A 13,885-nucleotide genomic window follows, 5' to 3' on the forward strand; every position below is an offset into this window, starting at 1 on the left:
GTGTGCACACCAGAGATCTCAGGAGATGAAACTGTGTCAGTTTTAATCCCAAAGAACTCCTTCAGGGCATTTCCTATGGAGGATTGAAGTGAGGAGGATTTTAAAAGAAAGGAGTTAAGTCTCAGGTAGAACCCTGTGAAGTATTGAAATTGTCAGAAATTAGGAGTTCAATTGGAGCATGATCTCACGATGTCAGAAGCCCAATTTTGGTCGATTGGACAATTAATAAAACTGTTCTATCTACAAGGTAGAGATCAATCCTAGAATACATTTTATGAGGGGAGGAATAAAATGTGTAGTCTCTCTCAGAGGCATGTTGGTACCTCCAAACATCATGGAGATCTTCCTCAGAGATTAACCCCTTAATGACCAGGCCATTTTGCAAGTTAATGACCAAGGATTATTTTTGTTTTTTCACGGTCGCATTCCAAGAGTCTGAACTTTTTTTTTATTCCATCGACACAGACGTATAAGGGCTTGTTTTTTGCGGGACGAGTTGTATTTTGTAATTGTACCATTTTTAGATGCTTATAACATATTGATTAATTTCATTAACTTTATTTTAGGAGAGAATTGAAAATAAGCAGCTATTCCAGCATTGATTTCCACGCTATAAATTTACGCCGTGTACTATGCAGCGTAAATAACATGTTAACTTTATTCTATGGGTTGGCACGATTACGGGGATACCAAATATGTAAAGGTTTTATATGTTTTCCTACGTTTGCACAATAAAAAGTATTTTAGAATAAAATTACTTGTTTTTGCATCCAGGAGACGTAATTTTTTTATTTTTACGTCAATGTGGCCGTATGTGGGCTTGATTTTTGCGGGCCAATGTGTAGTTTTCATTAGTACTATTTTGGGGTACATAGGACTTATAGATTAATTTTTATTACATTTTTTATGGGGGGAATGGGAGAAAAGAGAGGATTTTGCAGTTGTTTTTTGCGTTTTTTTTTGGACGCCGTTCATCCAGCGGTTTAATTAATGTGTGCATTTTATTGTTCAAGTTGTTACGATCGCGGGGATACCATATATGTGTATGTGTTATTTGTTTTGACACTTTTACTAAATAAAACCACTTTTTGGGCAAAAAAAGTAGTTTTATTTGATTTTCACTCTAATTTTTTATTTTTTTTCACAAACTTTATTTAACTGATTTACATTTTTTTTTTTTTAGTCCCACCAGGGGACTTCACCATGCGATCTGCTGATCGCATATATAATGCTTTGGTATACTTAGTATACCAAAGCATTATTGCCTGTCAGTGTAAAACTGACAGGCAATCTGTTAGGTCATGCCTCTGGCTGAAGGCAGACCTGGGGGTCTTTGTTAGACCCCCGGCTGCCATGGAAACCCGACGGTGACCCGCAATTTCTTTGTGGGGGCGCCAATGGGGTGACAGAGGGAGCTCCCTCCCTCTGTCAAACACATTAGATGTCGCTGTCACTATTGACAGCGGCATTTAATGGGTTAAACTGCTGGAATCGGAGCGCGCTTCGATTGCGGCAGTTGCAGCAGGAGCCAGGCTGTGTATAACAGCCGTGCTCCTGCCGCTGATCGTGTGGGTACAGTGTCAGTACCCGCGCCATCACAGGACGGATATATCCATCCTCCTGCGCGAACTAGCAGCTGCTGAGGACGGATTTATCCGTCCTTCGGCGTTAAGGGGTTAAAGACTGTAAATCTGGTAGCAATCTATGAGATCTTACAGAACAATCTAATATAGAATTACATATGACATTAAAATCTCCACACAAGATCAAACCTCCCTTTCGAAACCCTGAGGATTTAGCCAACACTTTTTTGAGAAATGGAAGTTGTCTTTTATTCGGGGGATATAAAGAAACTGAGGTATAAACCATATTATTAATTTCACAAAATAGAATTATATACCGACCTTGCGTAACCTTGAGTAACCTATGTGTTACTCTAAAGTGCTGCGTCATTTTAGAGAAGTCATAGCTTTAGCACTGGCTTGTGTCCATTGTTAGGGCAGCATGAGTGTGCTAAAAGGTTCCTTTTAAAGGGGTTTTCCAGTCCCTAAAAATTGATGGCCTATCCTCAGGATAGGCCACCAATAGTTTATGGGTCAGTTCGAGTGCTGCTTCCTCTTCATTTCTACTTGCTCACTGTGAATCGTCAACACGGATGTAGCGGCGATTCATAGTATTGCAGCCTTCTCACAATGACGTGAATGTGAGAAGGCTGCAATACTCTGAATTGCCCTACAAATTAAGGGGCAGCATGATATAGTGCTGGACGGAGTACCGTTAACAGGCGGTGCCATGGTCGGGGGGCCCAGACAATTTAGTTGTATGGGGCCCTGAAATTCCTGATGCGTGAATGAACTTCCAGGTCTAAAACTTTGTTGGAAAGATGTACCACTTCTTCTTCTAGGGTAGCGTTCGCATCTATGAGTCAATTGTGAGATTTCATAAATTGCTCCATTTTGTTCTCTATATGATCAGTTCTCGTAGCAATAGATTGAATGTCAGATCTCAGCTCTCCCATGTCTTGTCTGAGGTCAGCTTGAAGGGAATCTCTAAACAAATTTAAAAGTTTCTTAGTCGTAGCTTCTGAAGCAGGTTGTGTGTCAATTTCGTCCGTCACGTCGTTATCCATAGAGTCTGCCCTCGAAGAGGGAGAAGGAGAGGAGGGAGGAAGAGAAATGTGTCTGTTCACTTCAGAACGTTGAGAGGAAGAGTCTGTAAAGAATTCCGTTAGCTTGGCCGGTTTACCTTAGCGTTCCTTTTTGCTGTACCACCCATTGTATAATATCAAATGACACTTGAAAACAGCCAAGGTGGTGAGCACAAGTCAATTATAGACGAACTGGTGTAACAATAGTGTAGAGCAATCTGGCGGCATACACTTGTACAGGCAGAGCTATGCACTAGCAGTCACCTCTTCAAAATGGTTGACAGGTGGAAAGAAGTCTCAAATGCAATATGTAGAACATGCAGGAAGAAGTGATTTGAGTAGAAATAGAATTATCTTCTTTCACAGCTGCACAGTGACATGAAAGTCCGTCTCTCACTGGTTCATATACGGGCAGCAGGTCTGTTTATGCCCACATGGAGACAAGCACAGTGACAGCAGGTTTCTTCCCCCTCAAAGGCAACTGCAGCTGGACTGCAGAGAGTATACCCAAGATCAGGGGCGTAGCTAAAGGCTCATGGGCCCAGGTGCAAAATTTCAGTTTGGGCCCCCCTACGCATCTTCTCTCTAACTTTCAGCTGCATTACTGGGTCTCTAAAGTAACCCCTCAAAACAAAAATATATACATATATACATCAGAGACGAATAAAACAACTTTTATAACACGGCAGGCTTAAAGCGGCGCAGTTCTATGTATGATAGTATACCTAAATAATGAAGTCACCAAATAAAGGTCATATACCAGCTCTACACAGTGAAAAATTAATACACTACAGTTGTATCCCAATTTCCCTTTTCTACTCTATCCAGGCCAGACCAGCATGACTTCTTCCAGCCACAACTTGTCTCTTCACACAAACTACAAATTATGCTGCTAGCCCCAATAGCCCTCTTAGTGCCCCCTCCACCTTAATAGTGGCCCCATTTGTGCCCCCTTTTGTTCCCTACAAAGTAATAGTGTCCCACCACAAAATCATAATGCCTTTTTTGTGCCCCACAGTAATACCCTCCTTTGTGCCTTATACAGTCATAATACCAACTTTTTTGCCCCCACAAAGGGATTGCTGCCCCCTATGTACTCCTAGACAGGATAAATTCCACCTGGGCAGTTGATAATTTTATTAATTGCAACATATTTAAAATGGTTTTCCCAGAATCATTAATTATTACCTATCCACAGTATATTTGATCATTCTCTTATTGCTGGAGGCGATCGAGAGACCAGGGGTCCCAAACCCTCAGATCCTCCTCACTGCACCCCTGCAATAAAGAGGAGCTGGAATGGAGCGGCTGTTGAGCATACGCCCGCCGCACCATTCACGGTCTATGACAATGACGTAAACAGCCGAGCGCTGTACTCGGCTGTTTCTGTCATTCCCATAGACTTTGAATGGAGCAAGTAGAGTGCATGCACGATCACTGCTCCATTCAATGTCCTGCTTACAGTGAGGAGGAATGGGGGGTTTCGAACCCCAGTTCTCATGATTGGTGGGGGTCCCAGCGAAAACAAAATGATCACTTATCCTAAGGATAGGTGGTAATTTATAATTCTGGCAAAAAACAACAACTTTATAAACCTTTAGGAGCAGCCTCTTTATTTTCTATAGTTTCCAATGGACACTGGCATAGCAGAGTTTCACATTACAGCACAGCTCCAGACCTCCAGTAATGTGCAATCATTCATGACCCACAGTAACCTCTAGCCCCCTTATCAGTGTCTTCCCGATAACTGGAGGCTGGAGCTGTCCTGTAATGAATTATGACACTCAGTAACCTGTTATTAGTGTCCTGTCTGCGCTGCTCTCACTGCTGAATCCTCCCGTTCTGTCCTCTATTTGCAGGATAGAAAGAACAGAGAGAAACAGCAAAGATCAAACCCAGTATAGGGAAAAACCACTAAAGAAAGACCATGTAACTGATGCCTGTCCAGAACTCACATGGATGTGGGGGAAACGAGCTGCGATGAGACAGGAGCTTCTCCTTACACAGCGTGCGGCAGTGTGTGTATCTAGGCTCCTCCTCCCCTGTCTCCTCCAATCCAGTGCCTCAGAGCACAAGAAGGGAGGGGGAGTACACACGCTGCTGCAGCTGCGCTGTGTAAAAATCAATTTTATCTAAGAAGTAATGATACGGTCACTCTAAGTGTGGCGAGGGGGGCCCGTGGGCCCCTCAGGCTTAGGGGCCCGGTCGCAACTGCGACCGCTGCGACCCCTATAGCTACGCCACTGCCCAAGATGGCCACCAGAGAGGAAGATGGCACTCAAATGGCGGCAAACGTGGCAGTCTCACCCCTCAGGTTCACCTCTTAGAGGCATACATCCGATTCCGAGCAGGACCTCGAGAGGAGCAGAGCCTCGAGAAGAGCAGAGGTATCGTACGCAGGAGGACAGCTATTCCCAAGTAGCTCCGGTCTCGCGCTACTTCCGGGACACGAGGTCTCCGGCATAGCCCGATACTGGATCCCGGCAAGCAGGGTAAGTTGTGTTACAGTGGATATAGCCCAGCGGCACTCACCGAAGACCGAACAGCTGACTCTCCCTGTGTAGGGGGTCAGCAGGACCCGATAGAAGCAGGTAAGTACAGGTAGAGAGTTTAGTTCATGCCGTTTTAGGCTTCAGTGCGCAGGAGCTCAGAAACTACACGTCCACCACCATGTCCATCCAGACCACGCCCCAATAGGGCCTATTACTAATACAGTCCACCACAATTCAATATAGTGGGGAAGTAGCTAGTTTCTCGCTACATCCAGACAAGCTACCAGCTGTTCTGGATGCAAGCCAGCGAGGTCTAGCGATTATACAGCGTAACCTCGCTGGGCTTAGTCTAGCAGTGGAGTGTAATTCAGCGCTCCACTGTTTCCTCTTACCTCACCTTGGTGGTTAATCCCTCCGGTATCTCAGACCAGACGGTCTCTCCTGCATCGCCGCCCCAGTGTAACCCACTTGGGGCACCGCTGCAGACGGTCGCCTTCTCCGGTACATTTCCGGTCACGTAGGCTGTATAGCACCAGGGTTTTGCATTAAGCCTTACAGGCACAGCACAGCGAGTGGACCTCGCTTGTGCCGGCTCTGAACTCCGGACAGCATCCCCCGCACTGCCACTCTACTGACCACTCGTGGAGCGCCACTGCGGGAGATTGTGTTGTCCGTAATATACTCCGGCAGCGCTGTCTACTAGGTGGCCTCCAGCCTCAGCATCTACGTGCTGTTTCTGGTGTAGACTGCGGTCTACAGTTTCCAGTAACACATTACATGTTACATTGCTCTCTTTGCCCATAGGGGAGTGTGAGTTCAGGGGTCACTCACACACACCCAGTTGCACTAATTGGAATTTTATTATAATTTGTTTATTTTTAATAATACTAATAAAAGTTATATATTATATTATGAGACCACACACTTTTCCTCTCCTCCCTTCCCCTATTTAGTCATACATACCTAGGTGGTGCCCACCAATGTGGGCAATCTCTCACATAATCTATTGTGTGATTGGTGGCCCCTTTCCTTATTACTTCGTCCTTTCAAGGGATCGCAGTAGGAGGCTGCCGGCACACACTGCTATCATACAGATCACGACCACTGGTTCCTCTGATGTGATGTCCACTACCAGGGAATGAGCCGACTGCTGGGTCTTGGGGTACTAGACAAAAGCGATCAAGGTACAGATTGCACTTTGAACGACATCGCCTCTGAGGTGTGCCACTGCCTCCTTTTATCCTTATATTCTCGTGTGAGAGAATTGGGCCCTGCCAGCATTCATCGCTGAAAAGAGAGTGGGGGAAATTTACCAGAACGAGTGCAATGAAAAAGTAGAGTAGTTGCTCATAGCTACCAATCAAATTCCACCTTTCATTTTGCAGAGGTCCTTTGGAAAATGAAAGCTGAATCATGATTAATTGCTAGGGGGCAACTAATCCATTTTTCTTTGCACCAATCGTGATAACTCTCCCCCCCCCGGGACTGTGTATCCTCCTGAACGGTTTTGGACTCCTACCAGCATCTTGCCCTAACCGGGCTGTGTATTACTTGGGTCTACCGGGGAGAGTACTCCATTAATTAGGGAGGCCCTGTGTAACCTGCAAATGGATTCGGAACACTTTCAACCGGTTTAACTTTACCAGGGGTGGGGGAGAGTGCAGTCCCCCCTGCTTGCAAGTGTGATCATAGACCAAAGACTGTGACCGCCAAGCTGTTTGCAACCTCCAAGCGAATTGTCCATAAGAGACTGTAACCGCCAAGCTGTATGCCTCCATTTGTACCCGCTAAGCTGTATACCCACTGGAGACAGTCACTGCTACACTAAATACCACTGTTTGTAACCACTTTGCATTGTGCCTCAGCCAACTTAAAGAGGCTCTGTCACCACATTATAAGTGGCCTATTTTCTACATAATGTGATCGGCGCTGTAATGTAGATTACAGCAGTGTTTTTTATTTAGAAAAATTATAACATTTTGACGGAGTTATGACCTATTTTAGGTTTATGCTAATGACTTTCTTAATGCCCAACTGGGCATGTTTTTACTTTTTGACCAAGTGGGCGTTGTGGAGAGAAGTGTATGACACTGACCAATCAGCATCATACACTTCTCTCCATTCATTTACTCTGCACATAGTGATCTTGCTAGATCATGATGTGCAGTCACATACACACACATTAATGTTACAGAAGTGTCTTGAGAGTAAATAGAAATCGCTTCCAGCCAGGACGCGATGTCTATTCACAATTCCGACACTTTGGTAACGTTTGTGTTGGACTTAAAGCACAGCAAGCGTGATCTCGCGAGATCACGCTGTAATTGACAGTTTACAGCGATCACGCTTGCTGTGCTGTAAGTCCCATCTTTCAAATCTGTATTAATTTCCACTATTTATAAAATATTTCATAACGTTTGTTTAGTATATTTGTATTTTTGTGTATAATTTATAAAACTTGCTCAATATTTCATTACATGACTGGTTCCCTATATGTTTATAGGTTGGTTTGATCCTGTCCTCTGGTCTTATTTCTGCTTGAATGTCAGGGTATGTGCACACGCTAGCTGGCTTTTACGGCTGAAATGACAGACTGTTTTCAGGAGAAAACAGCTGCCTCCTTTCAGCCGTAAAAGCTCCTCCTCGTATTATGCAAGGCGTCTGTGACGCTCGTAAATCTTGAGCTGCTCTTCATTGAGTTCAATGAAGAACGGCTCAAATTACGTTGCAAAGAAGTGCCCTGCACTTCTTTGCCGAGGCAGTAAATTTACGCGTCGTCGTTTGACAGCTGTCAAACGACGACGCGTAAATTACAGGACGTCTGCACAGTACGTCGGCAAACCCAATCAAATGAATGGGCAGATGTTTGCCGACGTATTGTAGCCCTATTTTCAGGCGTAAAACGAGGCATAATACACCTCATTTACGCCTGAAAATAGGTCGTGTGAACCCAGCCTCACTGGTCAACACATATTATATAATAACCCATACCGTATGTGCATGTTTCTAGATATTTACATTTCCAGTACTAAATAGGAGATATTGGTGGATGTAGATTAAAAAAAAGTAATAATTAGAAAAAAAATATTTCGTTACCATTGAGTTACAGTCACTTTGTTGAAGAAAAGGAAGTTGACCCAAAAGTCCTGAAGAAGGAATGAGTCTTCTGCTATCATCTGTGTTCTGGAAATAAGTTTTTTCATAATCTGCATCTGTTGTACTTGTAAAAGCTGCTCTTAGTTGTGACTGAAAAGCAAAAATAAAGAAGGACATATAACTATGTATTAGCATTACTTTATAAGTGTAGATTTCTAACGTTAATCTGTTTTCCCTCAGTTCTAACAGCAGCAGCACAATAATGGAGTATTTTTGCCCCTGTGTACTAGTAGGACAAATTACATTTTTCATTTGATCAAACTAAATAACTAGAGAGTCTCCTTCCTACATAAGGACATCTGGCCCCTCACACCATGTGTTTATTATAAAGTAGTAGCATTAATTAGGGTGGGAAGATTGTGCTGCTGCTAGGACTAAGGGAAAAACAGATTAGCGTTAGAAATCTACACTTCCCTTACATCCTACAGCAGCACAATAATGGGGATTTAGCAATAAGTAACCCCATAGGGAGGTCCCTCTTGAACGGTGGAACTCAAGGAAACCGGAGGTAAAACTTAGGCCAGCCACAGGTCATCCACTGCCAAGGGATTGTCTCCCTGATAAAGGTAGAGAAATGTTTCCACCTTGGCGCTGAACCTGTTCGCCATGACATCGATCTCTGGCACTTCCCACATTCTGGTGATCTCCTTGAAGATCTCTAGATTTAGAGATATTACTCCTGGTACTGTTAGACTTTGACTCAGTCGGTCGGCAACAATGTTGAGGGAGCCTTGAATATGTACAGCAGACGATGAGTAGGTTCAATTCTGTCCATACGAAGACCTTTCCCACTTCCCTGAGAAGGGGTTCTGATGGGGTGCCACTCTACCTGATGTTATAATGTCCGACTTTACACAGACTGCTTTCCCCTGGACTTGTAGAGTATACAATATGGCTTTGGGTTCCTTTAGGATCAAGGATATAGAGCTATAGAGGGGACTCTTTGAGTCCCTGACTGTATACCACTCCAGGTGTACTCCCAACTTAGTTGAGATGCATCCGTAGTCAACAAGATCCATATACTCTGGTCCCTAAGATTTTTCCACATCTGACGGATTCATGAGTTTGAAATGACAGGGTGCACCTATTGTTCAACCACTCCGGGTTGTATTACCCTAGGTTCTGGACCTCTCTCCGTTTGGGCCGCAAGTGCCGTAAGGCCCGAAGAACTGCTTCTGCAGCTGCTGACATGAACATAGGACGCTTTGCTGCCAAGATTCTTTCCTGCCAAGAAGTTGGAGCGAAGAGAATATTTCCTGGGAATTTATGACAAAGCCTAAGAACGTTATTGTTCTTGATGAAACAATATCCGACTTTCCCAATTTATTATCCAACAGCATTGGAATTACTGGACAGTAGTTTGAAGATGGAGCATCAGATGAATCGTCTAGGTATGGAACCACAGATATCACCTGTGTTCTTATAGGCAGCTATAGCGGTCACCACAGGTCACCAAAAAGTGTGAGGAGCCGAAGAGATCCTGAACAAAAGAGCTGTGAATTGCAGGGTGCTTCACACAGCTGTTCTTATTTTTGAGAGGCAGAAAAATGGCAATGTGAAGGTATCCATCTTTCAATACCAAGGAGGCCATGAAATCCTTTTCATGGATTCGATTGTCTCCTAGTTAAATTTCTTCTTTCTGAAGAATTGGAGGTCGATACCTTTCTTTCATTTGCCCAAAGTCTTGGGAGCTATAATTATAGGAGAATAAACTCTAGTTCCACTCCGAGGAATAGGGACCTCTTTTAGAAACTTGCTTTTTCGGAATTGTAGAAAGGAGACATCCAGGTTTTCTTTTCCCCCTTGTGGATGTATATATAGCTCTTAGGAATTAAGGGTTTTAGCACTTGAACAATATTCCTTGCACCTAACTTGGATGTGCTGGACTTGGATTGAATTTATCTACCTTGTGCAGATCTCTATAGGTGTGGCCACACCTATATCTCTGATATTCTATGTCCAGTTTACAAACATATATAAAAACAAATAAATATAGATAGTAACTAAGGTACAAACTGGACATAAATATACGTGATATGTTATTTTTTTAGCATTATTACCTACCACACTAGATTCATTTATTTTGTGTCAATGCGAAGTGCGAAAGCACTAGACACATATTCTTGATACATAGTCTCATTTATCTTGTATAAGCTGACATACTGAGGGTATGTTCACACACAAACTCAAAAACGTCTGAAAATACGGAGCTGTTTTCAAGGGAAAACAGCTCCTGATTTTCAGACGTTTTTTAAGCCGCGATATTCGCTGCGTTTTTCGCTACGTTTTTATGGACGTTTTTGGAGCTGTTTTCAATAGAGTCTATGAAAAACAGCTCCAAAAACATCACAAGAGGTGACCTGCGCTTCTTTTTCGCGGTCGTTTTTTTACGCGGCTGTTTTTCCAAACGGCTGCGGAAAAAAATGGCCCATCGGCTGCCATGGAAACCCGACGGCGACCCGCAATTTCTTTGGCTCCCTCTGTCAAACACATTAGATGTCGCTGTCACTATTGACAGCGGCATTTAATGGGTTAAACTGCTGGAATCGGAGCGCGCTTAGATTCTGGCAGTTGCAGCAGGAGCCAGGCTGTGTATAACAGCCGTGCTCCTGCCGCTGATCGTGTGGGTACAGTGACAGTACCCGCACCATCACAGGACGGATATATCCATCCTCCTGCGCAAACTAGCAGCTGCTGAGGACGGATATATCTGTCCTTCGGCGTTAAGAGGTTAAAGACTGTAAATCTGGTAGCAATCTATGGGATCTTACAGAACAATCTAATCATATTATTGATACATTGTATCATTTATCTTGTATAAGCTGACATACTGAGGGTATGTTCACACACAAACTCAAAAACGTCTGAAAATACGGAGCTGTTTTCAAGGGAAAACCGCTCCTGATTTTCAGACGTTTTTTAAGCCGCGATTTTCGCTGCGTTTTTCGCTACGTTTTTATGGACGTTTTTGGAGCTGCTTTCAATAGAGTCTATGAAAAACAGCTCCAAAAACATCACAAGAGGTGACCTGCGCTTCTTTTTCGCGGTTGTTTTTTTACGCGGCTGTTTTTCCAAACGGCTGCGGGAAAAAAACGGCCCATCGGAAGAGAACGACGTTTTTTCCATTGCAATCAATGTCACTAATAAACTTTTTTTTTTTAAAAACACAACAGTAGTTATCTGCAACAAAGCGCCTATTAGATTAGGTAGGAGATAAGGAAGTATGAAACTGGTGACAGAGCCTCTTTAAGTGTAGCTCACCCATAGGAAACATGAACCATATTCAGGATGTTTCCTCTTCTGCCATCATAGCTTTTTTGCTAAAGCTTCATCCACTTTCAACTCCTCCCTGGTCAACATCCTGGTCCATTGACCAGATGCATTCAACAATTTTCATTAGAATGCTAAATTCACTGGCGGTGTTGCCCATGGCAACACTTAGACCTTAAAGAGGCTCTGTCACCACATTATGAGCTAAATGTGCCTGTCCTCATCAGATTGCAGAAGCTATACAGCTAATGGCCCAGCAAGTACCAGTATGGGAAACCAGTAATTTAAGGATTGTTCAAAACTCCATGCTGAGATGCAAGAATTACTCTTCCTTCTATCATTAAAGAGACTCTGTCACCACATTATAAGTGCCCTATCTCCTACATAAGGAGATCGGCGCTGTAATGTAGGTGACAGTAATGCTTTTTATTTAAAAAAACGATCTTTTTTCACAAAGTTAGGAGCGATTTAAGTTTATGCTAATGAGCTTTCTTAATGCCCAAGTGGGCGTACTTTTACTTTCGACCAAGTGGGCGTTGTACAGAGGAGTGCATGACGCTGACCAATCGGCATCATGCACTCCTCTCCATTCATTTACACTGTAACCCTAACATTACTACAGTGTCCTGATAATGAATACACATGAAATCCAGCCTGGACGTCATGTGTACTCAGAATCCTGACACTTCTGACTCTTTTTTGTGAGATTCCAGCAACGGATACGAAATCTCACGAGATCACGGAGCTAAACGAGATTTGATTTCACTTGCCGGAATCTCACAAAAAAAGATTCAGAAGTGTCAGGATTCTGAGTACACATGACGTCCAGGCTGGATGGTCATGTGTATTCATTATCAGGACACTGTAGTAATGTTAGGGCTTGTGTATGAGGCTGCACATAGCGATATATCTATATCGCTAGTGCAGTGTAAATGAATGGAGAGGAGTGCATGATGCTGATTGGTCAGCGTCATGCACTCCTCTGTACAACGCCCACTTGGTCGAAAGTAAAAGTACGCCCACTTGGGCATTAAGAAAGCTCATTAGCATAAACTTAAATCGCTCCTAACTTTGTGAAAAAAGATCGTTTTTTTAAATAAAAAGCATTACTGTCACCTACATTACAGCACCCATCTCCTTATGTAGGAGATAGGGCACTTATAATGTGGTGAAAGAGTCTCTTTAATGATAGAAGGAAGAGTAATTCTTGCATCTCAGCATGGAGTTTTGAACAATCCTTAAATTACTGGTTTCCCATACTGGTACTTGCTGGGCCATTAGCTATATAGCTTCTGCAATCTGATGAGGACAGGCACATTTAGCTCACAATGTCCATTGACCTCATCTCGTAGAGATGGTTCACCAGCAAGGTCACAAGGGCGACAATCTTGGCATTTAAAAGTTCATATCTACAGGCAGGGGAATATCACAATCCCTGCAGCAACAGTGCTTTTAACCCGTTAGTGACCGGCCCATCGTGTTTCTGTGAATCGGAGTCGGCGATTCACAGTGTGAGCAAGTAGTGAAATGAAGGGGAAGCAGCTCTCGTACAAGTGCTGCGGCCCCTTCAAAACAGCTGATTTGCGGGTCCCGGGCGACACATCAGCTATTGATGGCCTATCCTGTGGATAGGCCATCAATGTTTAGGGACTGCACAACCCCTAAGCCTACGATGTATCAGGCTTAGGGGGCCCATGAGACAGGATCACAGATTGTGTGATCCTGTCTGCTGGGCCCTGTATCTAAGCCATAAACGCGGAAAACGGCTGCCTGCAACAGCCAAACCCAATTTCCCAGCCACCACTAATGCATAAATAATTGAAATAATTGTACTTTATTAGCTACGTATAGCTGGACATACCACACTTAGAATTAAAATTGTCACTAGCCGAGATCAAATGCACAGGATAACGCCTGATTGGCCAGGCATATGTGATATGTTAGCATAGGAATGACTCTTCCCTATTCAGTTAAATTGTAAAACCAACTGGTGAACAACAATTAGTCCGGTCATCGGCAGTGTATTAAAATATTAACAGCCCCCCCGACATGTTTCACTACTAAGTAGCGTCCTCAGGGGTACACGGGGCTAATGGCGGCGCAAAATGAAATCGATCCTAATATAGACACCCATAATGACGCGTCCGGAGGTGTGTCGGGCCAAATGGCCTATGGCAATGGAGGAGACAGAAGTGCCTCTCAGCTGCACTTGGTTGACGAATGAACAACTCGATGAGATAGCTCAATCAGAGACCTGAGACGACGCATGCGCCTGAGGGTAAAACAAGGACTTAGTGCACGCAAACCAACTTAGATTGTG

The 13,885-nt window shown here is 43.7% G+C and overlaps 1 protein-coding gene across 4 annotated transcripts in view; it reads right to left on the reverse strand.

Moving 5' to 3' along the window:
* Positions 1–13,885, reverse strand: part of LOC142660639 (tesmin-like) — a 244,843-nt gene that overhangs the window by 88,694 nt on the left and 142,264 nt on the right. For all 4 annotated transcript variants that reach the window (XM_075837326.1, XM_075837325.1, XM_075837328.1 and 1 more), the window contains one exon: positions 8,236–8,385. In XM_075837326.1, the coding sequence (XP_075693441.1) occupies positions 8,236–8,385 (150 nt within the window). The remainder of the gene's footprint in view (positions 1–8,235; positions 8,386–13,885) is intronic.

Source organism: Rhinoderma darwinii, chromosome 9, assembly GCF_050947455.1.
Source record: "Rhinoderma darwinii isolate aRhiDar2 chromosome 9, aRhiDar2.hap1, whole genome shotgun sequence".
NCBI lineage: Eukaryota > Metazoa > Chordata > Amphibia > Anura > Rhinodermatidae > Rhinoderma > Rhinoderma darwinii.